The 26,288-nt window shown below is 50.6% G+C and overlaps 2 protein-coding genes across 2 annotated transcripts in view; one reads left to right on the forward strand and one right to left on the reverse strand.

Annotated features, from left to right (window-relative positions):
* The window catches only part of LOC104552565 (inositol 1,4,5-trisphosphate receptor-interacting protein-like 1), a 32,112-nt gene extending 29,639 nt beyond the window's left edge, over nt 1-2,473 (reverse strand). Inside the window, exon 1 of the mRNA XM_061998835.1 lies at nt 2,189-2,473. Coding sequence (XP_061854819.1) covers nt 2,189-2,473 — 285 coding nt within the window. The remainder of the gene's footprint in view (nt 1-2,188) is intronic.
* An 8-nt stretch (nt 2,474-2,481) lies between these two features.
* DAAM1 (dishevelled associated activator of morphogenesis 1) overlaps nt 2,482-26,288 on the forward strand; it is a 100,631-nt gene continuing 76,824 nt past the window's right edge. The window contains exons 1-2 of the mRNA XM_061998246.1: nt 2,482-2,568; nt 21,462-21,560. The gene's annotated coding sequence lies outside the window, so the exon portion shown is untranslated. The remainder of the gene's footprint in view (nt 2,569-21,461; nt 21,561-26,288) is intronic.

Consider the following 26,288-nt stretch of genomic DNA (forward strand, 5'->3'; position numbering starts at 1 on the left):
AGACCAGAACTGCTCACAGTATTCTAGAAGAGAGCAAACCAGGAATTAGTACTGTAGCTTTTCTTCATTAACTCCTGCCTGTCTGTTTGCTTTTGTGACTGCTTGCTGTTGCAAATCCTTTTCCTGTGGGGTGACGGTCTGTTTGGAGCCCATCTCTGTGGCTCACTACTGAGGGTCATCACTTACATTTTCATCATTGATGAAGACAGTGAGCAGCACAGAACCCTCCACAGATCTCCACCAAACTCCCCTGGCCATGCCTCCACTGCAGAGACTCACCATCCCTTTCTGGACTTTGTGGTTTCTGCCTTTAAACCACTTAATTTTTCATGGCTCCTTACTCTCCTTAAGAGCCTTTGATGAAGGGTATTGTCAGAGCCTTTAGGAAATCCATATATGTTATATCCATTAGATCTCCATTGTCCACCAAATCTTTGGCTCCATCCAAGGACTGCAGTAGATTTTGTGAATTGTAACTGTTCTTGTCAAAAGCCATGCTGGCTCTTCTCCACTACAGATATGGTTATCCTCATGTCCTACCAGATTCAGAGCACTATCACTGGGCTTAATGCATCAAATAACCTGTCCTTGGCACTTTTTCATCCCAAAACTGCCTCCATGATTGCTGCTTCCCATTGCTCCAACACCAAAGTAATGTCAAGAGAGCACCTGCAGGCTGTGACGAGCACATTGCCATTTGCACCTCGGGTCCCTGCAGCACCACTGTGCAAAAAGCAGCATTTTGTAATGATGCTTTTTGCCAATCTGATCTGTGAGCTCTTTCTCTGGAGCTTCAGCTTAAGATATAGCCTTGGACAGAGCCTTCTGCAGAGAAGGGTGCCAAGCTTGGGAACCTCCCAAGCCCCACCGTGACCCAGATGGGACACCTCACGCACCACATCACATTAGAACAGGAATTATAACAATGCATGTCTCACTGTGGCTGGCACAGGCACGGAGGCAGGTGCTGGGGTACCTCTGGCAGTCTGCGTCTTCTGGGGAATGGTAAGTCCTTGGCAAGGCAGGAATGTCTATAGAAAGGCATTGATGGTTTCAGAAGGAGTTATTTCAGTTTTCAGAGTACTGACTAGTCTCCAGGAAGGTGCAGGATGGATTCTCTGCTGGAAGATTCATTCTCAGGGTGGCAGCTCACGGGCTGGTGCTTATTTGCCAAAGGCTAGGCTGAGAAAAGTGATTTTAAAAAGCTCAGAGGTGAAGCCAGCCCAGTAACAAGGAACGAGGGTGATTTTGAAATTCACAACCAAACATGTGAAACAGTTTTTCCCCTGGCAAGTCACCCTTATCCTGTGGAGCTCGTTGCTCCAGGAGACCAGAGGAGGGTAGGAAAAGGACTGGGCATGGTGAGGAGAAAATCCACTTTATGGAAGTGTGGCTCTGTTGAGCTAAATTATACCTTCTTGCCTAAAACCATCATCTTCACAAATTTCTCTAATGGGCATATGATTCCTGATTCTATTGCATCCTCCAGGGACGGTATAGCCTGCTTGTTAGGAAAATAGACTTTGGTACTAAGTGTGGGTTTGCAACTGAAACCATACAGGATGGTTTGAAACCGTTAGTCTGACTCTGGTTATATTTTACAGATCAAACCCTGTGATGGAGCATAGATGGGCAGAAAAAAGCCACTTGTGAAGCCTGTAGATGCTCAAACTGTCTAGCACTTGCATGGACACTATACACACAGACCTTTCTGTCTGTCACCTTCGTGCAGAAGGCCACCCTGGAGTCTGGATGGTTGTATGTAACCTATCCTGCTTCTCGCGTTACGTTTTGTTCTATGCTTTGATACCAACTCCCCGAAGGATGCTCTTTATTTTCCCGTCACCGTCTCTCCCTTTGTCTCTGTATCAATTTGTAGGGGCTCCATACGAAAAACAATCCTTGTAAAACCCCTTCCAGCCTTTCAGATCTTGCTGCGTGCCTGTTGCTGTGAAAAAAAAAAAATCATACCAGATATAAACAGCTCGACCTTTTATTAAATAGAAAATAATTGTTCATTGAAGCTGAAATGTCACACGCTATTGATTTCATCTGGAGTTCTGATTTGCACCAAAAGCTGTAACTATCTCCTGCACAGCCTTGTCATGCAACGAGGTTATTCCCGCGAAATCCATCCGTCCCTCGGATTTCTGCACCGAGTCCAGTGCAACGGGAACCCCCGGCAAACTGAGTTGGTCGATTCGAGCTGACAAGCGGAGAAGGAGCGGCAGCTTCGTGCGGCAGGTGCGGCGCCGGCCCCGGGCTCGCAGGAAGCCTTCTCCCGGCGGCACGTCCGGGGGCAGAGGGAGCCGCCCCGCAGCGGCGGGATGCGCACGCCTTGCCCGCGGCTCGGCGCAGGACCGCGCTCCGCCCGCTGCCGGCAGGGCCCGCGCCGCACTACAACTCCCGGCGGCGGCGGCGGCGGGGTGACGTCACCGCGCGGGGCGGGCCGTGGCGTGGCGGCGCGGCCCATTGTGGGCAGGGGCCGGGCGGGCTCGGCCGCTGCGCCCGCAGGTACCGGCCGTGCGCGCCGCTGCCGCCGCCGGGGAGCCTCTGCTGCGCCCGCAGGTACCGGCCGTGCGCGCCGCCGCCGAGGCGAGGGGTTTTGGCTGGGACGGGAGGAGGGAGAGGGTTGGTTTTCTGCCGTGCGCAGGGGGCGCCGGCCGTGCCTGGGCGGGGGTCGGGGGGAGGAGGGCGGGGGTCGGTGGAGCCCGCGGCTGCTCTCCGGTGGGGAGCTGTCTTTCCGCCGCCGAAGGGGAGGTGGGGAAGGTGGGAGCAGAGCTCGCGGCACACCCTACACGCTGCAGGGTGCTGCCTGGTGTTGTCCCCTCGGGTGCGGCGTGCCTACGCCCCCCTCCCGTTCCATCCCCCCTCCCCCCGGTGTCCCGGGTGCGCGGCTCCGCGAGGCCCTGCCGTGCCTTATTCGCCGGGCCCGGTGTGTCGGGAGAGTATGGAGGGGAGCGGGGAGCCCCGCCGCCGAGCCCGGGCGGTGCCCGCCCCTCCGGACGCCGGGCAGGGGAACCCACCCGCGGATGTGGGATGCGGGATGCTGCTGCGCTGCCTTCTCCATGGCAACGCCTCCGAGGGCTGCTTCGTCCCTGGCACGGCGGCTCCCACCCCTGTAGCAGCTCCCAAGCCGGGCTTGGGCCCTGCAGGCGTGGGACGTGACCCCCCTACTTACCCCCAGGGACCTCGGGTTTGTGGTTCCCTGGCTGAGAAATGCAGGTTTTAGAGGGGATCCCTATCCGCCTCCTTCCCACGTCTCCCCGCCAGGCACAGCTCTGTAATCGCCTGTATGTGCCCAGCTACCGGTGCTGGTGTAAAACCTCGCTGCGGGCGCGCTCTGGTCCAGCCCGATGCTCTGATGTGGGTGGGAGTAGGATTTCGGCATGTCTCAGTGTATGCCTATGGCAGCATCAGCGGCTGAGGATGAGCGGGTTTGTGGCTCGAGGACCAGACGGAGAGCTGCCAGACAGCAAGGTTGGGTCTGTCACTGGCTGCACCGGGCTGGAATTTTTAGGGAGATTCACGTTAGGGGGCCCGCGTGGAGGAACGAGTGATGCCCTTGCTGCATGTGAGCCTTGGGGGTTGGCACTCCCTGGCATGTAATGGCTGCAGTCAGATCCTGCCTCGGTGTTAACAGTGGGGTTTCATGCTTGGTGTCCACACTGCTTATGGATGGTCGTGCTGCCTTGTGTGTCGGTGCTTGTTGAAATGGGCTTTCTGCATCTTTAAGTGATTGTGGTTAATTTAAGGCAAAACCGGATGGTAATTCACCTCCTGACAAAAGCCACTCAAACTGTCGGGGCTGTGCACTGCCAAGCTGGGGGCGAAAGGCTCCCTGCCGAAATCGGAGGCGGGTGGGGAGCTCACGGGGCACTGCTGAGCGCCCTTTGCCAGATGGCAGAGTGGGGGGTTTCAGTCGGGCCCAAACACTGCAGACACTTGGCATTATACAAGCAGGCAGTATCTCCCAGCTGCACTGAGAGGGATGGTAGAGCAAGGCTTTTCCATGTGTATTTTTTCCCCCTCTCTAGAGGTGGATTCTGATACTGCACACAGAACGGAGTGGTGGTGGTGCTGTGTACCAAGGCCACGGTGGGGAACCGTGATGCAACTGTTATCCTCCCTCACTGAAAGTCATGTATGCCAAAGCCATCAGCATTCCCTGCCTGCCCCATTTTTGCTCCTACCAGGAATAAATAGGTCTTGCAGCGTCCTGACCTGGTTCGGTGGGCGCCTGGGTTTACTTTGGCGTGCGTTGCCCGCCGAGCCCGGCAGGTCGGGCATCCACCTTGCTGTGCCGCGATTAATGAGTGACTCGCCCCGCTCTCGCCGTGGCCGTGCGCCGGGACCTGCCCCCGCTCCGTCGGGAGCAGGAAGCAAAAGCCAAAGTCCGTGATCTCCGACCGCCCAACGAGGTGTGACACCGGGACTGCAGGAAGCACCGATGCTTCCTGGCTCCCGCCAGCTCTCGGCTGGCGTCTGGCTCTGCTGTGTGGCTCTGCCCCTGCTGCCCCTGCCGTAGCCGCGGGGCTTTTGGGTCCCGCCAGCCAGGCGTGCACCTCGTTCTGTGTCCTGGCCTCCGCCCCGGGGAGGCAAACAGGATGGGTGAGGTGTGAAATAAGTACCGAATCTGTCCCCCTGGGCTTGAAACGGAGTCAAACCGGTCTTGACCTAGGCTGGCTCCTTATCTGACCCTTTCTTTGCATCAGGGGCATGGGATAGAGCAGGAAAGGGACAGCCACGGCGGGACAGCTCCTCTGGTCCCAGATGAGCCCTCAGGAGCTCCTGTCCCAGGAGCTAAGGGCAGCCAGTCTAACTGGGTCGTGTTTATCTCCCTTTGCTTTTGTGCTTTGTTTTGGTGCCTTCCCTCTCTGTGCCATCATTGTCACAGCTGAGGAACCCAGTGCAGGGGAGGCACGGAGGAGCCGTTGTGTAGCCAGGCTCCTCACAAGTATTGTTTACTGGCCATGTAGAAGTGTGTCTGCTCTCACTCAGTCCTCCTGCTTTGCCGTTTACGTGTGTTGGGTCACTGCCTGAAGATGTTTGTCCAGTGCACTTACAGCAGCCACCCCATGCACAGGTAGCAAACGTGCCTGCTGCATTTATAACCTAAACTGGTTAAAAACTGTCAGGGGATGGTGATAGATGCACCCCCCAGAATGGGTGGTCATCTGCCCATCCTCTTGCTCTGCAGATACGTTCCGAGCATGCTCCCACATGGCCACTTCTATCTCAGAAGTATTAATAAATGAAGCTCGCCTATTTCTGTGAGCCTTTTTAAGAGGCTGGTGGAGCTGCCTTGAAAGCTTGCTCAGCGCTGCAACTATTCAGAGGGGATTTTTTTTTTGCCTTGCATGCGTGCTCTAGCAGTCGATAAGCCTGGGCATCCAGCTGTCAGCTCTGGAGATTGCCAAAGCCTGCTCTACGACATTTCTGCAGGCTTCGCTCACAAATGAGGATTTTGTTGGGCGCTTTGGTTGCTGACTTGATGCTGGTAATTAAATATCTTAACTTGGCTGCAGAAAGCTGCCGTGGAGTGACTGGTGAGGCCATGCGGAGCAGGATGCGCTTGTTCTGCTGGAATGGAGTCTGACCTAACTATGGTTCTTCATCTTGGGATTTGTTTTAAACAAAGAATACTCTTTACAAACATATATATATATATAAGTAAAAGTCTTTTAGAAAAGGGGAAGAAAAACCTTACTTTTTATTTCAGTGAAGGCTGGGTGGACCTGCTGGGACAGCTGTTTGTTTGCAAGTTATGGCATCTGAATGCTGTAAAATTTGAATTGTGTCCATATTGACATATTCCCCCCCCCCGCCCTTTTGAGTTAATCCTGTGTGTACGTTTCATTACTGCACCAAAACAGACATCAGGGTAGTGCTGAAAAAAGAGGTGATCTGAACAAAGCGCTGTAAACTGGGGAAGAAATACTGAATGTCTGATTCTGGCTTCTGTGTTGGTTAATCTAGGTGTTAAGCCATATAGACGGACTCTTATGGTGGGGTTTGACAGAAAGAAAACTAGTTAAGGGTTGGAAAGTGAATATTCCAGAAGCAACTTTTCTGCCTATTGCTTTAGTTCTCTCACCCTTAATGACATCTTTCCAGCCTTCTATTTAATGCCAAAAAGAGAGGCTCCTCAGACAACGCTGGTTGTGATTTGCTGTTTGACTTTCATTCATCTTTCCCTTTGCTGCTTCATCAGCCTAAGCAGAGTTGGGAGAAAAGCTGTGCGAGTGCCTTCTTATCCTCTTGCCCTGAGGAGATATTTGCACTTGGTATCTCTTGTCCTCTTGGCATGTTGTAACATTTTGGAATATGCTGAAGAATCAGGAGTTGTGAGGTAGCATAGAAAAATCTCATCTCGATGAGTCATAAAGCTTTCAAATCTTTGTGGCTGCTGAGAAGAAAACCAAAGGAGGTGGAGATGAGAGAAGCGTCCTGGCACACCATGAAGACATGGTTAGTTGACTGGAAGAGTTTCATGATCTGAGCTGACAGGTCTTTGTTTCATGATTGATGTGGCCTGAGCACCAGCCACCTGAATTATAGCGAATTAACCAAATTAACGTGTGAAGTTGTCTGAGCATCAGACCCGTGTTTTCCTCGTGGTGCAGCTGGGTGGAGTCATTCCCAAGGACGTCCCGTCCCATGCTGCACCCAGGTCTGGAGCAACCCTCTGTGCTACATGTGACACTCCAATCACCCCGTCTTTGTTCATGCTCCCTCCTGCATTCACCCCCAGCCCTTTGGGGAACTTTGTGGTGAATTTGCTAAAGGGAGGAGGTTTGTTGCTGCTTGTGCACATGGGTGAGGAGATCGCTCCTGGCCTCTTGCTAAATCAGCCAAATGGATGAGGTGACCCGACCTAGTGACAGTCATTGACGAGTCAGTATTATCCTGACTCAGTAAATTGCTCAATATATTGTTCCTCACAGACCAAGTTGCCTTCAGAGTCTTTGTGTCTGAAACATTGCCTTGACCCAGTGAAGGAGCAGTGCTGGTGGCACGTTCTCACCTGCCATAGCACATGCCAGCCCATTGTCATGGCAGTGCTGACTGGTGCTGGCATCTCAAACTGCGGCAGCAGGGTTGCTCTTCACACCTTGCCTCTTCCCTGGAGGACGCACCACTTGCTTCACACTGGTGGGATTTTTCTTTCACGTTGTTTTGGAGCTCTCTCACTGAACTCTTCCAGGCTCAGCGCTACGGAAACAGTGCGGTTAGGAAGAGGTGCTCTGTGTGTGTGGCTGGCTGGAAGGCATCCTTGTCTTTCACAACGCAGAGATCCCCCGACGCTCGCAGGGCCTGGTGGATGATTGAAGGGTTATTCCTCTTGCCAGACAAGTGGCTTCATGTTTGGCCTTCTGCATTCCTCCGGGTGAGCGTTGCATAGCAATGCACTTTCAGCTACATGCCACTCACCTGAATCGTGTCTTCCCCTGTGCGCACGCAGCTTCACCGCCTGGAAGTCAGGGCTGTCCCTCTCCAGACTTCTCTGTCAACCTCTGAGTGTTTTTTACAAGAAGGTGAATGAAGTAACATGTGGAGGGTGTGGTGGAGGAGAAGCAGAAGTGTTTGGCTCTGTTTCGGCTTTTACCACCCCTCGTGAAGGGACAGCTTTCAGAAGCTGAACCCAGTGACCCAATTCCCAACCTCTGGTTTTGGGCTGTTGCCAGGACTTTTGTATTGAAGCTCCTCATTTCTTCTTGCAAGGGCCCTGGGTAGAAAGCTCGAAACAACCCAGCAGCAGCCAGACACAGGTGAGATAAAGAGATGAGAAGGGCCAAATTAATTCATCTGGCTTGTGCCCATCCTCAGGAGAGGGAAGGAAAAGGACAGTGGAATCTCCAGGTGTTCATTGCTCCCTGATCCTGTCTTTCACTGGGGCTTTCATGCCAGGATGGGCTGGGCTGCTGGCAGATCCTGCCTCCAGGCACTATGCTGTTCAGAGGCTGACTTGAGGGCTAGGGAGTGTGTGTGCATGAAAAGCCAGCAGCTGGCTTCTGTACCAATATGCAAAAGTTAGCTACAGAGCTTGGTAACTTTTGGGGAAGGCTCTGTTGGGCATTAGTTCCTTCTGTGCTTCACAGGAGTGAGGATCAGCTTGTCTTCCTGATGGAGGTCTTTCTAGCACTGAAGCATCCTCAGAAATTTTAGGGTTGAGTGCTTGACAGTAAACTATCAACAAGCAGGAAAGTGCATGCACCCTTTCTGGACAGAAACAAAACCACCTGGCCTGTACCCCACAGCTGCAGGGCAGGGAAGCTGGGGCTGTGCTCTGCATCTGGGAGCCAGCTTGGCACCACTTGGGCAGGGAGGAGAGGGTGGCACTTGTCCTAAAAGTGAAAAAGAACTTGAATGTGAGAATGGGAGATTCAGAGGTGTGTCATTCAAGCCTGGGCTGTATGAGGGAGAGCGCAATGGGTCAGGGTGGTGGAAGGACCCACAGCTGATGTCCTCACTACTCAGTGCCTGTTACAGGCAACCTTTGGTAGCAGCAGGTCTTGCTCCCAGCTCCAGCAGGGAGGAGAAGGATGGAGGAACAGTCTGGAGACTGCTTCCCCCTCCCTTCCAAACCAGCAAGATGAATTGTTTGCTATGGCATGGCCACGGAAGCAGCGCAGCCGGGATGTTTTCTGGTTCAGATGTGGTGCATGACGTTTAGCTCAGGCTGTGGTGGGTCTGCCTTGCCACTGCTCATGGGTGTTTCTTTTGTGCAGACTTTACTGAGGCAGCTCTCTGGAGCTGCACATCCATCTGACTTTCACCTAAAGGAACAGTGCTTAGAAGGGCTATGAAGTCTTGTGTCCCATCCTGGAGAGTCTGTGGCAGCTGAGGTCTGGTGCAGCTGTTTCCTTTAAGGATGCTTGGGTGGATGTAAGCAGCTGTGAATCTGTTTGTGTAATTTTTCTCTCCTGTGGCTGCCAAGCACCCTTTGCACTCCCATTCCTTCATGCTGCCACTCCTGGGAACTGCAGCACCTCCTCACTGGAGCTGAGGAGGGAGGAGATGTAGCTGGGCAGGTGGATGCCCTTGTTGTGCTCAGCTTGTACTGCAGTCACACTCAAATCACTTGATTTACTGGGATTTTCTTCCCTCTGTCCCCAAAGCTCTAGGAGTGTCTTGGCTGTGGCTGTGTGCCCAGTACAAGGAAGAGAGGCTGCTCTCTGCTTTAATGTAAGGTTAAGCCTTCCAGATGCACAGTGATTTTTCAGCTGCCCTGTTTCCCTTGGCACCATTCTGCTTCTATAACCCATGCATAACTCCCAACTGCCATGCCTCTGCCCAGTTTGCTCACCAAGAGCCTGGTGTTGGATCTCCTCCGGGTGCAAGGGAGAAGGGAAACCCCATGGCAATGCCCCTTTTCTTCCATCGAACCCTGTGGTCAAGCACAGGGCTTCTCCCATCCCTGTTTCTCAGCCTTCCTGTGCAGGAGTCGGCAGGGTTAAGACTGTTGGGAGCCTGGGTGTTGCTCGGTGGTGCCAGGCGAGTGTCAGGCAGGAGAAAAGCTGAACTTGCAAATCTGTTCCTGAGCGCTCCGGTAAGTCACGCCAAGGACTGTTTGAACTATGCTAATCCCTGGTGCCTCTGGAGCAACCTTGTTTACAAGATCCAGCGCTTCAAGTGGGTATCCTGACAGATATTTTACGTAAGCTGTTTACTTAGCAAAGCTCTCTGGGTACAAGAGGTTGGTTTTGAGACCTGAGCCCATGTGCTGCCTCCTCACCCTGCAAAGAAACTGGAGGTTTTCTAGGGACAACTCGGATCCATTTATAAACTAGTTCCTTTTATCAGCTGTGGAGAGTGCTGACTGGCAAATTGCATGTGAAATAGCTGGTGGCTCTGGAGTCACGAGAAATCTGCACTCATCACACAGAGCAAAAAGATGTCAAGGAATAGTTTTGGAGCAGGCTAGGTATTGTAATCCCTATGGACAGTTTGTTTTTTGATATGGAGCTGGAAATGAGACTATTGCTCACCATTTTCTATTGTATTAAGTGCTGCTCTTCACCTCACAGAGTTCAATAGAATTTGCCATTTCTTAAGTGATGCAGTGGTGGTTACAGTGTTGAAACTGGAGTGATGGGCTTGTGATTTGGGTTCCATACCATGAAATTGTGCTACTCTCCTAATTGGCATGCCAGGACTTTCCTTAATGTACAGCATCTCATTGGCTTTTGAAGTCATCCTATAGCATGACAGCTTTCAGCATAAGAAAAAGGGCGTAAAGAGAGGCTCCAGCCTCAGAATGCTCAGCAGATGGATTTCCAAAGGATTGCTTGTAGTTGCATCAGCAGAAGCTCTGTTGGCTTTGCACTGGGATGAGGCTGCATTAGGTGACAGATGCGTTAGACTGGTGAATGTGTAGCTCAGTTGCCTCACGTCCACGTTTTCTTCCCTTTGCCTTGTATTTTGGACTACAGCTTTCATTTTGGTGGGAACTGGGGAGAGACTGTCTTTGGGGTCTGATGTCCCTGGTGTTGGAGCAATTGAGGGACCCATCCCTGGGGGTGCTGAGCTCCAACTTACAGCTGTGAGCCGTTACAGTGCATCCTGAGATGCATGTTCTTGCTCTGGGAAATTGACTGTTTGGGCAACATGGGGAGGGGGGACAAAGCCCCGTGAAAGATGGGTGCTTGTTTTTACAGGGGGGGCATAAAGCCAAACAAAACACATCAACAGTCGCCTTGTCAGTGAATGTCACGGGATGTCCATACCCAGCCTCTGGGCTGCACTCGCTGCCGCTAATTACAGCTTCTCTTGCTGCTGAAAGTAAAAGTTTGAGTCTGTTCACTCTCAGGTTCCCACGGCAGTTTTTTGGAACAGCACCAGCCCTATATCTCTATGCCCAGCAGCCCTTGTCCAAGGCCAGGCACCAGGCTGCCTTTTACTTGCACTAAGATTTGAATTTGTGAGCACCTGTCATGGTTGAGGAAGGTCTTGGAAAAACAGCTATCTCTCTGCTCTGTAGCCACCCCATGTGCTGCCAAAGGCTTGTGCAAAGATGCTCTGGAGCTTGAAGGATGTTGCTGTAAAGGCCAAAACACACGCCTGCCATCCTTTTTGGTGCTGGCCTACATTTTGGGCTCTGTCCTGCCAGAGGCTCCGCAGCTCTGCTCTCCCTTGGGTGCAGTGCTTCCCGCTGAGCAGAATTGGCTGGGGTTCACGAAAATGACCAGACCTCCTGTGTCGGAGCTAGGAGTCCTGGGCTGCTGCATGAGGTGAGAAGGTTGGATCCTGACATCCCTTTCATTGCCTGTCTACCTGTGCTGCTGCTGCAGCTGGCTCTGTAATTACAGCTGGCTCTGTGATTGCCTTGCCCTCCACGCTGTGTTTGGAGGACACCCTTGTATTTGTCCTTCCCAATTTTTGCCTGGCTCCAAGAGGGGAAAATGATCACTGACCTTTCTTTCCATTTTACATGAGGTTTTGTTTCAGTTTGGATCTGCATGTTGCAAAATCCCGGGGGAGATTCTGCTAGTGGGGATGTGGCCCAGGGTGATGTCTTACCTGAGCTCGTGGGGTGCTCGGTGCTTTCCCAGTGCCAGCCCCAGGTCACGCAGTGCCCAGTGCAGAGGGATGTTAACAGCTTGCCAGTGCTGGTCTAACCCCAAGCCTATTAAAAGCCCAGAGGATCGAGTCTTCCCCTTCCTCCTCCTGCTTCCTCCCCCTCCCTTGCTTTTCAACACACCAGGTTTTTGAATAAATCATCTAGGATGTGATCACACAGGAAACTCGCAACTTCTGATTTATTTATTTTTTTCCAGCTAAGTTAGGAAGTGAATTCAGCTCTCCAGGGCTTTAGTCCTGTGCTTTTTAATCACGAGGTCCTCCAGCCTTTCTACTCCGTCACTTGTGACATGACGTCTCCTTGGCTGCATAAGCTTTTCCCCCTGCTTCTGCCTGCCTACAGAAACAATAGCTTCTGGAAATGCTCTTCAATAACCTGCAGTGGATGGGGATTGCTAGTGGAAAGGGCAGATTTTATCTACATCAGGTCTTTTTGTGGTAATTCTGTTTACCACTTGGTTATCCTTCTCCTTCAAAGAAAAGCAAAGCCCTTGTCCTTGCAGAATTCATCGCCTCTGATGTGTTACTCACTGGAAGTAACGTGCTCAAAATACTGCTTTCCTTTGTGCATCTTTATTTTCTTTTCCCTTGTTGGTGGCAGCTTAGGGAGTATAATGGGCAGATTAACAACCGTATTTGTGGAGTAACCCATCTTTGCGCGGGTCTGGCTAGAAACCAATTAAGCTTGCCTTGATCTCTAAATGAGATTTTTGTCCAAGGCCTTACCCAACTGCCGTTTGCATCCATTAATAGGGTGGGGTGAAGATGGCTGAACGTGTAAAGATTGTGTGTTGGATAAATAGAGAGGCGTTGGTTACGGGGACGTGCACAAACTGCTGCCTCTTTGTGCGGTTGTTCTGTAGCTCTGGCTCTTAAACCTGGGATTAGGTGTTTTTGGCTGCTAGTGTGCAGTCCCATATGATAACAGGCGAGGGGTCGGAGGCAGAGCTGCTGGATAAATAGGGAATGTCCTGTGGACTTTGTTAGTGCATTGATCTCCGTTCCTGAGGCAAGTACCAGGACACGTTCAGGAGCTCCCTGTGACTCAGCTGTGGGTCCCCCAGAGTGCTTTGGCCTGGATGGATCCCACTGGGTTGCTTTTTAGCCTAGGATAACCCCCGTGGCTCTCCAGGTGGGCATGCTGCATTGCCTGGGCTGAGGGACCCTCCCTGGTGGTGTTTGCTGCTGCTGCGATGAAAACCAGTCTGGGAGCAGCACTTCAGTGCTGTGCTTCTGAAGAGAACCAGCTAAATAAAGATGCCTTTAATAAACTTTGCCTTCAGGGAACCTTACATCTCTGTCCCAGACTTCCTGCATCAAGATAAGATTGCAGAGCAGCTGGATTTCTGCTCTGCTTTGGTAGGTGTGTGTGGGGGAAGGGTGCTGGTATTTCTTTTAGGGTGCAAACGTTTGGTATGATCACTTTCCTTAGAATCATAGAATCATAGAATGGCAGGGGTTGGAAGAGACCTTTAGAGATCATACAGTCCAACCCGCCTGCAGAAGCAGGGTCACCTAGATCAGGTCACATAGGAACATGTCCAGGTGGGTCTTGAAGACCTCCAAGGAAGGAGACTCCACACCCTCCCTGGGCAGCCTGTGCCAGGGCTCCCTCACCTCAACAGTGAAATAGTTTTTTCTTATATTTAAGTGGAACTTTTTGTGTTGCAGCTTCATCCCATTACCTTTTGTCTTGTTGCTGGCTACTATAGAAAAAAGGGATGTCCCAGCCTCCTGACACCCACCATTTAGATATTTATAAATGTTAATAAGATCCCCCCTCAGTCTCCTCTTCTCCAGGCTAAACAGCCCCAGTTCCCGCAGCCTTTCCTCATATGAAAGATGTTCCATACCCCTGATCATCTTGGTGGCCCTGTGCTGGACTCTCTCCAGAAGTTCTCTGTCCCTCTTGAGCTGAGGAGCCCAGAACTGGACACAGGACTCCAGATGAGGCCTCACCAGGGCAGAATAGAGGGAGAGGAGAACCTCCTTTGACCTGCTGGCCACACTCTTCTTGATGCCCCCCAGGATGCCATTGGCCTTCTTGGCCACAAGGGCACATTGCTGGCTCATGGTCAGTTTATTATCAGCCAGCACTCCCTGGTCTCTCTCTGCAGAGCTGCTCTCCAGCAGTTCGACCCCCAGCCTGTCCTGGTGCATGGGGTTGTTATTTGCAGAATAACTGCAGACAAGCAGTGCAGGGCCTGATATCTTCTTCCCTGAATGCCTGGCTTCTCTGTCATGGCCAAAGTGTGGGGACAGTGAAGAAATGAAAGAAATCACCAAGAAAAGTGTGTTGGAAAGGGTCCTGGTTTCCCCTTCCCAGCCCTTCTGGCTGCAACCCTGGCCCTGAGCCAGGCTCGCGGGCTCTGCTCGTGGTGGGTTATGGGATGTTGATAGTGGAATCGCCATGTTGTGCTCATGCAAGGGCAGAGCTGCTGCAGATGTGCCATAGCACACAAGAGACCATCCTCCTGCACCACTTGATCCTCTCCTATGGATTTATGAACCAGCATCTCCCCACATACCCCATGCTTTGCCCTTCGTCCCCTGCTCTTTAAAGTACAAAAGCTCTTTGATTACTTGTGGAACTGCTTTTTTTATTCTTCTGCTAGTGTAAAAGTGCCCAGTGAGAGATATTGGTCTAAGGAAGTTCCATGTCATGCTGAAGTCCATATGCCACATTGAGGAGGATGGTCATGTTGTAGACAGCTGGACATAGCCAAACACGGTCTCTCTCAGGGAGCGGGCACAAATTTAGGTCCACTTGGAAGTTGTGGTTCCATAAAGACCTTAGAAAAATCCAAAACTAGGACTGGAAGATGGTTTTGGTGCTTGGCTTATGGGGAGAGGAGCTGGGATGGCACCTTGCTACCTTTAAAGCTGGAGCTCTCTTGCTTTTTGTAATTCCCTTTACTGAAAAGCTGGGGAGTTTTAATGCCAGTGAGACAGAAAATACTCAGTGGCAGGGTCTCCCCCAGACTTCATCCTGCTGTCGTGAGGTTGAGTTGGCATGGGGTAGTGATCTGATGTGGCGTGGCAGCCGTGCTCTGTGGAGATACCGTATCCTGGGAGGAAAAGGTAAAAATAACCATGTCTTTGAGTTCTGTGAGACCACGGCAAAGGAGATGAAATGTTACCTGTGGAAATTAGTCAGGAAAATGAGCATTTTCCCAGGAGGCAGATCTGATGCAAGATCCTGAAATATCCTCACTTTTCCTATACTGTGCTGGGGTGCAGAGGGTGCACTGGAGGTGGTCTCTGAGGAAGTTTTAAGGAGTCCCTCTTTGTCCCCTACATCCTTTTTGGGCTGAAGGAAGAGGTGAGCAGCACCTCTTAGGTTACCACATCTCATCCCACGCCGTGGCTCCAGGGTCTCTAGATGGATGATACAAACCTTTGTGATACTGTCCTGCCCAAAGCTTTGGGAACCTGTAGGACTCACTTGACTGCTTCTTTGCTCTATGTTTTTTGCTTTCCAGAGCTTTAATGGAGGAAGTCCATTCCTCCATGGAGGATCACTGTATCGTGGATCTAGGAGGAATAAATGCATGAGAGGCCTGGTCAATGGCAGATGGGAGCTCCAGACATAAACAGATTCAGTTAATTTAATCTGCAGTGGGCTCAATCTCTTCTGTCATCCAGTGCAGTTAAATACAGTCTTTGAGTTGTGCTTATGGAGACTAACTCCCACTTTAATTATGCAAAACATGCTAATGTGGGACACAGCTGGGAGGAGAGCAAGATGGGGCATCCCATGGCCAAGACCCACCTTGCTCTCTCCTACTAACCTGGGTCTGGAGCACAGTCGAGGGGCAGGATGCTTAATAGGAAGCATGGAGATCCCTAGCTTTGGGGGATTTTGGGCAATGCAGGTTTTGGAAGCACTAGGTTTTGCCATGTAGCCATAAACTTAGGATTGTCTGAGAAGTTTCAAAGTTTAGTGGCTGTGCTGCAGCTACCTGGGCATGGCTGGTGCCTTCAGGGCAGAGAAAAGAGCCCTTTCCATCCATGCAGAATTCTCAGAGGCAGCAGTGTGGTATTTCTGGATGCAAAGGAATAAAAGGCTCTTGGTCAGCTTGAGCAGCAGTTGGAAGAAGTTTTAATCTTGGAAGACAAAGGAGATATTAAATGCCAGTGGGGAAATTGAGTGTATGAGTCGAAAAGTGCCACTTGGGAATTTTTGTGACTGAGATTAAGATCAGAAAGTTGTGGAGTTATGTGTCTTGTGGAGTTATGTGTCTTGTGGACCTTGTGTTTGCACCCTGATGTGTACGTGCTGGTGCTCAGCCAGACCTGCTGGTTGCTTTATAGCATGAGGTTTGTCTTGTGTGACACCATCTCAGATTCTCCTGTGTTTGTTCCCATAAGAGTTCTTGAAAGACTAAAAAGTCACAACAGGAGGTAAAAAGCTCTGCTGCATCTTCTCTGGGGTGCTGGCCTCAAAGCCAAGAGTGGCTTTATCTTTTCAGCCTTCTGTATTGCAGGCTTCAATATGGCCAAGAAAGTTAATCAGGAGAGCTTTAATGAAATGTGCCTCTGGGGGTCTCCAATATTGATGGCACCTGAGTTAAGTGCCTGGTGACAGTCTTTCAGGTGACTTGTGCTGCTGTTTGCTACAGTCTGGCACACTGCTGTTCGCCGTTTGCTTGTCTGTACTATGTGACCAGCTTGTTCTTCAGCAACTGGAGTTAATAAGGCCCTGTATCTGTGGGTGCCTTGGCAGTGTGGTGTGCTAAGTGCTGTGTGCCATGCCGTGCTGGTCCACTACTCTCTCCTGTTGGGAGGAGCCCGGGTGGCTGCAGCCAGGGCTGGAGGTGGAGGCTTCTGGGGGGAATGTGCGTTTGCCTTCCCTACAATGACTGGTCACTTCTGTTGCTTCAAAAAAAAACAAAACCCCAACAACTCCTGGAGAGAGACAATTAAGCTGATTGGAGTGTTTAAGTGAATTAATTTGCCCTCAGTTTACAAATAAATAAATGTATATATCATCACAGTAGCTAAAAGAATGAGCCACTGACCTGCTTTATCTCTGATTTGGCTTGCAGATGGGAGAGGAGGCAAATTTTAGATAAAACCCTTGAAAGATGAACTCCTCAGCTTCTGTGGTGATGTCTAAGTTGATTAGTTCAATAAAGCAGAGAACTGCTCTCTGGAGCCTGGGTGGTTTGTGCTTTCCTGGTGTCTCAAGAACAGAGCAGCACTTCCACCATGGTGCTGATTTTCAGGACTGAGTGGTGCGAGTTGGGGTGAGATCCCAGCTCCTTGCCCTTGCATAAGCTGCTCTGAAAGCAGAGGTGTTTCCCCAAGAACAGTTGGAAGGTCCTCTGGTGAGAGTGAAAGCCAAAGCGGGTGGTGACATGTAAAGGAGCCATTTTCTCCCCAGCACTCCCTCTTAAGCAGGGTTGGAGGCAGGTGGCCCATCTAGGGCGGCAGTTCTCACTCCACGAGGCAGAAAGATGCTATGGAGCCCAGAGCCATGCCCTCAGGCTGAGAGGAGGTGAGGGACGGTGTCAACACCAAGGATGCAGAACCCATGAGCATTTTATACTGCAAAGCCAATGCTTGTGGGAATGGCAACTCTGTGTTAAGTGAATCGATGTGATGAGACACGTTTGTTTATCGAAATACTGATCAGTGCTGGGGGGATGGGGTGTGTTCTGGGGAACAGGTTACTGTGAGTGATGGGAAACACAAACACAGCTGTGTGTGGCTGCTCACCCTGATAGCTTGAATTTGGCACTGCTGGGAGTCCCTGCCTCAGGTTGCTGCCAGACATGTGGTACCCTTTCTTCATCTGCAGAGATAATTGTAGTTTTCATGTGACCAGCGGAGGAGTTCACGTTAGGTGGAGGTGTTCCTAGAAGACCTCTGCAGGTACCATGCTGGAGGCGCCCAACAACAAGACTTGGAGTCTTCACTGACAGTTTTTTAAAGGAGGTCTCCCAGTTTTTAAAATCAGCACCAGTTTGAGATGATCTGAAGATGGAGATTGTGGGAAATGGTTCCAGGAGGTGCTCTGGACCTGTGGAGAGCAGTTTGAGTTGTTATCAGCTGTGCCTGCTCCTGCAAAAGGCAGTTTGGGAGCAGGGTTGCTGCTGAAACAAACACTTAGAGAAAATGGCCTTAGAGCCAGACCACAGTTGACCCTGGGAGCAGATTTTAGTTTGATGAGAGAATGTTAAGCCATCAGTATCAAGAGAAGTAGATAACATGAATGACCTGCAACACTTGGGGAGTAACATACTCCAGGAAAAATCACTCTTTCAGAGCAGATGCTTCTAATGCAGGTCTGTAGAGCAAGTCTTCTGAAGAGCAGCTGAGGGAGCTGGGAATGTTTAGCCCAGAGAAGAAGAGATCGAGGGGAGACCTGATCATTCTCTACAACTACCTGAAAGTGAGTTGAGGGTCGTTCTCTCCAGTAGGGAATGATAGGACAAGAGGAAATGGGCTCAAGTTGTGCCAGGGGAGATTTAGATTGGATATTAGGAAGAATTTTTTTACTGAGAGGATTGTTGGACTCTGTCCCAGGCTGCCCAGGGAGGTGGTGGAGTACCCATCCCTGGAGATATTTAAAAGACACATAGCTGAGGTGCTGAGGCATAGACTTTAGTGATGGGCTTGGCAGTGTGAGGTTAGTGGTTGGACTTGATGATGTTAAATGTCTTTTCCAATCAAAATGATTCTATGATCCTAACTCAGTGTCGTGGGGATGGAGGAGAACAATGTAGAAAAAGTCAGCAGGGATCTGTGCCACATCTCACCAGGCAGGAAGTGCCACATCCCTGTCCCATGGCACACAGGCCCTGGAGGCTGCAGAACCCCTGTCCCACTGCACCCAACAGCTGCAGCCCTATGCAAGCCAACAAGCAGGCGTGGATGGAGCTTCTACAAATGTGAAGCTGATGCCAGGCAGAGTTTTCACCTACTTCCTTGCAAAAATCATCCATTGGCTCTGCCTGGTGTGGGATAGAGATGGGCACTGGGTAAGACATGGCAGAGATCCTTATTGGCCTCTGTATCGTCCTCTGCCAGCCCAAAGAACACCCTGTTAGAGGTGTCTACCCTGACAGGGTCATTTCTTCTGGAGTATAGGACTGAAGTGGTAGTGCTGCAGCCTCTCACTGCTGAGGGTAGCCCTCATTTTGTCTTGTCCTGTTCATCTGAATGAAGTAATCTATAAGGATGTTTTCCATGAATCAATAAATCCATGCTTGCTGCTATGCCCGTGAGGTTTAATTTGCTCTAGATACTGCACTGACTGTCTGTGTCCTGAATTGCACTGCCAAGGCCTGCTCTTTGGGAAAAAGATGAGGATACAGCTGGATCCTCTGGGAACACACTGCAGGCATCTGATGGTGCTTTATCCTTCTTAATTGTGCACCTGCAATGTGAGGGTAAAGAGATCAGGGAGGGTGTAAGTGCAATAGTTTCTCTAGATATGTGTTTGGAGCTTGAGGACTTTGTCCATTGTGCCAAGGAATTCCTCATGTTACAGGTCTTGGGGAAACTGAAGCCAAAAATTGAGGAGGGGAGGGAATGTTCGACTTTGGAAGGAGACCACAGTGTGGAAATCTCAGTTACAAGTAGGTTTCCCTTTCACATCTCTCTGTGATGTTTCCTGCTGAGAGGAACTGAGAAATTTCTGTTGCACCCCGCCACCTCTCCTTCGAAAAACCATCTCTGTGAGCCTTTTGAAAGCAGTGGGTGTGTGTTTACAGAGCCAGCCACAGGCTCTGCCTGGAAAAAAGAGGATTCAGAAACATAGACATGCTACACGTTAAGAAGTCAAAAAAAACTCCAAGACTCCCAATCCTGAGCTTGTTTGCCTCGCTTTGTCCAAGCACTGTGGTCTGGCAGGGCTGGAGCAGTGGTCATCCTAATGCCAAGAGCCAGGAGGGGACCTTGCTCTCTCTGCTGTACATTGTGGATTTGGGGTAGTTCCTGACTTGTTCTTGTGACACAAAAGGTGTTTTGGGTACCTCTGAGCCGATGAGGCATGGACTGGGGTCAGACCATGAGCATCTGAAGCCTGGATCTCCGTCCCACACTGCCTGCCTGGCTGAGCCCCCCAGAGACCCCTCTACTTCTCCTCCAGATTGTCTCCAAGACCATTTTGGATCTCTTGGAGGTCAGAGCTCATGCTGGGGAATCCAGAACCGTTCCCAGAGCCAAGCCTCACCGCAGTGCACGGGTGTGTGCTTGGTCTCTGCTTCTCATTTCCTTCACCGCTGCGGAGAGCAGTTGAGCTGCACATGGGGTTTCAGCGGGGTGTCCTCTCTTTTGTTCCTATATATTAGAAAAGTCTGTGCATGTGTTTACATCTATTTTTTTAAAGTATATATTACAAGCATAGCTGTGAGCTATGCCACTTGGGACTGGTCTGCTTGGGCAAAGGAGGAATGTTTCTCACAGCTGCCTGCCCATTGCCCTGGCAGCTGGGTGATGGTCTGGCTCTGCTTGCACTTGGAAATAAAGTGTAGCACGGAGCGATCCCAAACCTGCTCAATCCCAGCTAGAAAGACTCCCTCTGATGTGAACAGGTTTTGGAGTAAGACTTGCAGCACTGGTAGAGAGACCCCGTTGCTGTAATTTGTGTCCCACCCTGGCCCAAACTCTCCACATGTGCCTGTCTTGGATTTTCTGCCCCCATTTTCCTGCATAGTTACTGGCACGTTGGGATAAAGCCAAAGCAACTTCTGGTGGCAGGGATGGATGTGGCTTTGGTGCTTGCCATGCTGCTGCCCACTTTCTGGGATGGCAAACATGATGTCAAAGTGTCATTGTGCCAACAGCAAACTGGAGCAGCAATATAAAGTTGTCATTTAAAATAATTGCCAGAATGATTTCTCTTCCCTTTCCCCATCCTCATGTTCTTCCCTGGCACCGTGTCCTTCTCCACCCATAACCCGGGGGCTGCCTGGATCTGATCAGGGTTTATGTTAAAAGGGAAATGTTATGTATGTAATTAAAACATCCTATTGCTGGGTAGAAATGGGATTTGGTGCTTACTGCTGTGACTCTTTCTCATGCGTGAGGGTGAACTGATTGATTACTGAGGTTTGAGATTAAATATTCCCCTGAGCTCCACTGGCATTTAGTGTGGTGGGGGGAGGGCAGAGAGAAAGGGAGGAGGAAAATGATGGATTTCCTCCAAGGCAAGGAGAGTAGGGGAATGTGTATCGAGCACATCCCCACGTCTTGCTCTTGTGGACTACAGTAAAGCAGGTGCCTTGTTGTGCATCCACAGTGGTGGGTGAGTTGCTGGAGGACTTCAGTTCTTCCTTTCCCTACAAGGTCACGCATCTCATTGCATCCCGTCAGGTCCCTGTTGCTCAGCTGCATCCCCACAGCCTCGTCCCAGCTGAGATTCCCGAGCCTGGCAGTGGGGTAGACATACTATCCTCTCCTTTCTCCCTGGGAACACACCTTATTTATTTATTTTCCTTAACTTCTTGTAGTCTGAAAAGCCCTCTCTTTTTGGTTTCGATGGGAGAGGAGGAAAAATCCCGCCGCACCTCTCTCCCAGCGCGTGGCTGCAGCCACCAGCCTTCCCCCACTTCTCCTTGAAGTCTAATTTTAGCTGAAAGTGATGGGATCCCTCCAGGGTATGGTGGAGGTTTCCTCTCAGCCCAGACCTTAAGAAACACACACACACACACACACAAACACACACACACACACACAAACAAAAACAACACAGAAGCTCTTGGGTTTGTTTGGGTGAATTCTTTTAAAGAAGGGTGTGCCTCATTTTTCCGAGAGCAGCCCAGGCTCACACTGGCTTTTGTTCTGCTGCAGCCGGGTATTGCAGGTCTTCCAAGATGTAATCAGAATGATTAGTAACTGTCTGTTTATACCTTCTGTTTTTGTTGCAGGGTTTCCAAAGGGCGTATTTATCTTCTTAGAGTGCTGCCTAAGTATCACTTAATCGTTAAGCATCTGATTTCCTCCAAGTTACCTGTCATGCTGCTCATGTAAGTAAATAAAAAAAGAAGGGAGGGTGGGGATGGTGTTGGTGAAATCTGCTGTGGGGGTGGGTTGTAAGGATTGTCGTGATTGTCATGGATTTCATTGCCTTTGGTTCCCAGCCTGTCATGCAGTGATCAGAGCAGTGTTTGGATTGGCGCTTAACAACCCAGCCAGTTTAATGAGGTTGCTTTCAACCAAGCCTTCATGTATACCCCACTAAACTGGCAAGTGCTGTGTTACTCCTGTCATTTCAGGAGGGGAAAAAGAAATAAAGGCTGTACAGAAAGAGAGGGCTGTTACTTTCGCTTGTACAGTTCTGCCTTTGACTCCTTAACCCAAGTGTATCCTTTGTAAAAATCACAGCTCTGCCTGCAAATAAATTACCACCCTGAGTTTGCCAGAGCTGGAAATTGAGTGTTTTTCAGCCTGTGTTTGTGCATTTGGTTTGGGAAGGGGAGACCGGTGATGCACATATTTCCCATCTCTAACACGGGAGATGACAAAGACCCAGAAAAACACTGCAGGAGAGGATGGGGTGACTGGGAAGCCTTGCAGTGAGATAGATGTGGTGCAGAACCCACCCTTGCTTGTGCTCTATACCTAAATGAATCTTGCAGTGTTTTACTCTCAGTATTTATCAGCATGAGCAGCTGAGGGCAGCTGCTGTGCTGCTGGCAGCATGGGGCTGGATGATTTGCTTGTTCCCCTCCTTGTTTTTCCTTTCTCCTGAGCTGGGATGGTTGGGTTTGGTAGGGGGTAGGTGTCAGGATGCAGGCACATGAGCTGCCCTCACCACTTCATTTATTGTGCCCAGCAAACTCTGGGGGCGAGGGTTTGGAGTGTCTGCTGCTTCCTTGATGGGTTTTGAACCTTTTAAATGTAGAAGCAGCCATTGCCATCGGCTCTTCTGCTCTCCTGTGTGATGTGGACCATTAGTTCTCAAGGTCAATAACTTTGTGTTAACCCTTTTTGTGGATTATGGATGTGGAGCGGGGCTTTGCTCTCCTTCCCTGGGAGCAGCTCATTAGAGGGAAGGGGCCAGGGTGAAGGCAGGATGAGAACATCAGGATCTGCAGGGCTGTGGTGGCTTCAACAGACCCAAGGAAACGCACTTGCATGTAGGCCAAAGTTAAAGTCCGTCTCCTCTCTGCGTTTGTTGAGGAAAGACAAGCCAGTGCACTGGGGCAGGTGTTCTACTCTGTGCTGAAGCTGGGCAGGTTTCCCATGTCCTGTCCGCCTCACTTAACTGCCAAGCAACATTTCTGGGAGATGTGGGCATATCCCCTGTCCCCTCTGGGACTGACGTGGTGGCTGTCACAGCCAGCACCGGGTTACTGGTGGCCTTTGCTCTGTCTACTCCGGAGTGTGGGGGGAGTAGGAAAAGTCTGATTTGTTGGAGATATTCTTAAAGAAGGCTGTCGACCTGATTTTCTCCTTGATGTTTATCCAGCTGAAAAGCTGGTGGAGGTTCAGACAACACCTCCTGAAGCGCTGGGGATGTGTGATGTGCAGTGTGACTGTTGCTTCTGCCTGGCATGACACCTCCAGCCACAGTGAGGGATGCTGGAGGAGTGGTGGGTATCTAATCCCCATCCTGCTTTTGTATGTACCTACCTGCTTCACTCAGCCTTATGCAGAGCTGCTTGGTTTGAGCAAGGGGAGAAGTGGTGAGCAGGAACAGAGCTGCTGGCAGTTGAGGAAGGTCAAAGCATAGAGGGAAGCAGAGGTGGGCAGCATCATGGAGGCAGATGCTGGGCGAAGTGGAGAAATGGTGTGGCTTGTTTGCTTGGAGCATTAGAAGCTGCTTAGTTAAATGAAGCATTTTCTAGAGAGCTACGTTGCGCTTTTAAATAGCTTTGGAACATGTGAATACTCCATGTTGCGCTCTTCTCCTTTCTTTGGTGGGAATCATCTCCTGTCCCCATCTCTCTTTGAAGAACATACCTGTGTTAGAAGTCCTCTCTGGGACACAGGAGGTGCATCTTGATACCCACGTGCATTCAAAAAGCTCTTCTGGTTCTACCCAAGCTCCTCATTGCTCCAGAAGACTCATCTCTTGACTTCTCTCAGTCTGGCCACTGCAAGCCTCAATGATCAGGGCTGACCACAAGTCCCCTGTCCCATAGGCTGTTTGCCCATACACCAGGAGGTTTAGTGCTCACCATGCAGCACCAGCTGGTCTGGGATGAGCTGGCTGGTCTTCCATTACCTATCTTTGAATGTGTCCTGGTTTAGCCAGGTGCAGCTTTTGGCTTGGTAACAGGGGGAGCGGGTTGCAGTGAAGACCCTCCCCCGGCTCCTAGGTTCAGACCCACCTCCGGCCCGGCTGGGCCAATCTGGCGCCTCTGCGATCACTATTTAGGGGACAGGAATTTGAAATGCGAGTCGGGAGGTGTGAGAGTGATACAAGATGGAGGTCACCACGCGGACCCTTCAGCCAGAGAGGGAGGAAGGAACGAGAAGCAGTAGACCGGAGACCCTTCTGCAAGCCGTGGCGAGAATACAAGCTGTGCCCCTGAAACCTATGGAGATTCGTGGCAAGACTGAGAGCCACCAACAGCTCCGTGTGGGTGAGCCCGGACGGGCGGGGGACTGTGTGGGGAGATGGCCATGGCCCAGGCCGTGTTGGAGAGCCTGCGCGCCGCAGAGCAGCCCCACACGAGAGGCAGAGAGGAGCTGCAGCCTTTGGAATAAGTGGGCATCGGAGCAGCCCGTGCAAGTCTGCCATGCTTGTGAGTTACCCCACGGACTCGCAGGGAGGACTGGTGTGGAGTTCACCCGTCCTGAGGAGGGACAAACGGCAGAAGCTCTCGGAAACCGACTGACTGAACCCCCCACTGCCTGCCCCCCCGAACCGTTCAGGGGGGGGCAAGGTAAAAACACTGGGATCAGGGCTCTGAACCCGGGAAGAGGGGAGGGGTGGCAAGAAGGTGTTCTTCAAAAGGCTGGTTGGACTCTCCATTGATGTATTACTCTGGGTTGTTTCATTTTGGTTATGTTTTGGTTGATTTTGCATTAAATTATTTTCTGTTTTCTTCCCCAAAACCGAGTAGCCTGGTCTGTTTTGTCCTGAACCTTAAGCGGCAATTAAGCCCTCCCTGCCCTCGAGCAATCCTCAGCCTCTTCAGTACTCGAGGCTAATCGTGGCCTTTGTTCCCTGATGGGCCTAAACCACTACAGAATGCCTCACTCAAGACAGAGCTGACACCCCTTTGGCTTTCCTGTGCTTTTGCAGGGCTGTGTGTTTCTTCTTTCTTTTCAGCCATCTGAAACACTCCTCCAAGAGACCAGAGGATGGTTTTTATTTAATTTTTTCTGGGAATACTTTATTTCCCTGATTTTTACTTGGTGCAGAACTGGTTGTTCTTTGTGTGCTTGGGCATCCTGCTCCTTGGTGGAGAGAATTTGTAGTGCTTAGTTTTATTTAATTCCTGTAGAAAATGAAAGTATTTCAAGCTGTTTCCTCTTCTTGGGCCCCAGACTTATGCACCCCTCTGTAAGAGGATACCAAAGGCAGATACAAATCCTAAGGATGAGGATGTAAAAGGTGTTTGCCCTCCAAAACAGTTAATCTCAGTCAAGGACAGGAAATAATCCCCCACACCATAGCCACCCTGGGTGAACAGGCTGTTGTCCCCCCATGCAAGCAGACCATGGCCAGTGGGTGCTACTGAGGTACAACGTCGTCCAGGCACAAGGCTACTTCCCTGCTTTTGCCTTCTGCCGTGTGCCCACCATCCACTTTGAGATGTGGTGGGAGAAGGTTGGAGACGAGTCTAAAACTCATTTCCTCATAAAACCCCAAATAAGAGGCTTGACCTGGTTTAGATTTTAAAAATAACTTGCACATTTTGAAGTTAAAGTTTCAGAAGGGCTCCAAATGGTATAATGGCTTTGATCGTGGCAGCCCAAGATCAAGGGGGAGAGCTTTTTAGGTTTGCTGGCTCAGCTGGAAAGTGTATTGTAGTGTCTAGACTTCATCATCCTTGAGCAAGGCATTGTTTTCAGATCTATAAAAGGTCTAATCAAAAGCCCACATACATTTGATTGGAGGACTCCTTCAGCAAGGAGCCTACTCTGGGTTTTGATTGTGACCAGAAGCAGTGTCACCTATGACCTGTACCTCACCAAGATGCCATCATGAATAGGAAAGGAGTGGCTGAGAGCAGCCAGAGGAATGAGGATCAGAGCGGAACAGCAGCCAGCCTTGGATGGGCACCTGATCTGAGGACTTCTGAGGATGCCACAGGGCGCTTCTGTGGCTCCTTCCTACAACACCCCCCACGTAGCAGGGAGTTGAGCTCAGCAGGGTTTGTAGAAACCTGTGAGCACAAGGAGGTGCTGGAACAGGAAGAGGCACCATCAGCCCCATCTAAACCCTTCCTCAGGCGATTAGATAACGTGTAATCTCCACTCATAGTCATAATTATAAGGCTTTGCTTGATGTAAGTCTCTGGTGGCTTCCCTTATCCAGATGTAGCAGAGCATGGCTCTGCTTATCCAACAGACAGTGAGGAGTGAGCACCCCCTGCCCGTGTTCTTGTTGATCCAGACCATGGCCTGTAATTTGTTAACATCCCTTCTCCCTTCCAATCTAAACCTCAGGTATGGCAGGTCTGTCTAACAATAATACATGGATTTTAGGGGTGTTTATGAGAGGCTTAAAACTTAATCCTACATCCCAGATGCAGGACTCTGTACTTGTCCTTGTTGAACCTCATGAGGTTCCTCTC

Source organism: Colius striatus, chromosome 6 (genome assembly GCF_028858725.1).
Source record: "Colius striatus isolate bColStr4 chromosome 6, bColStr4.1.hap1, whole genome shotgun sequence".
Lineage (NCBI taxonomy): Eukaryota > Metazoa > Chordata > Aves > Coliiformes > Coliidae > Colius > Colius striatus.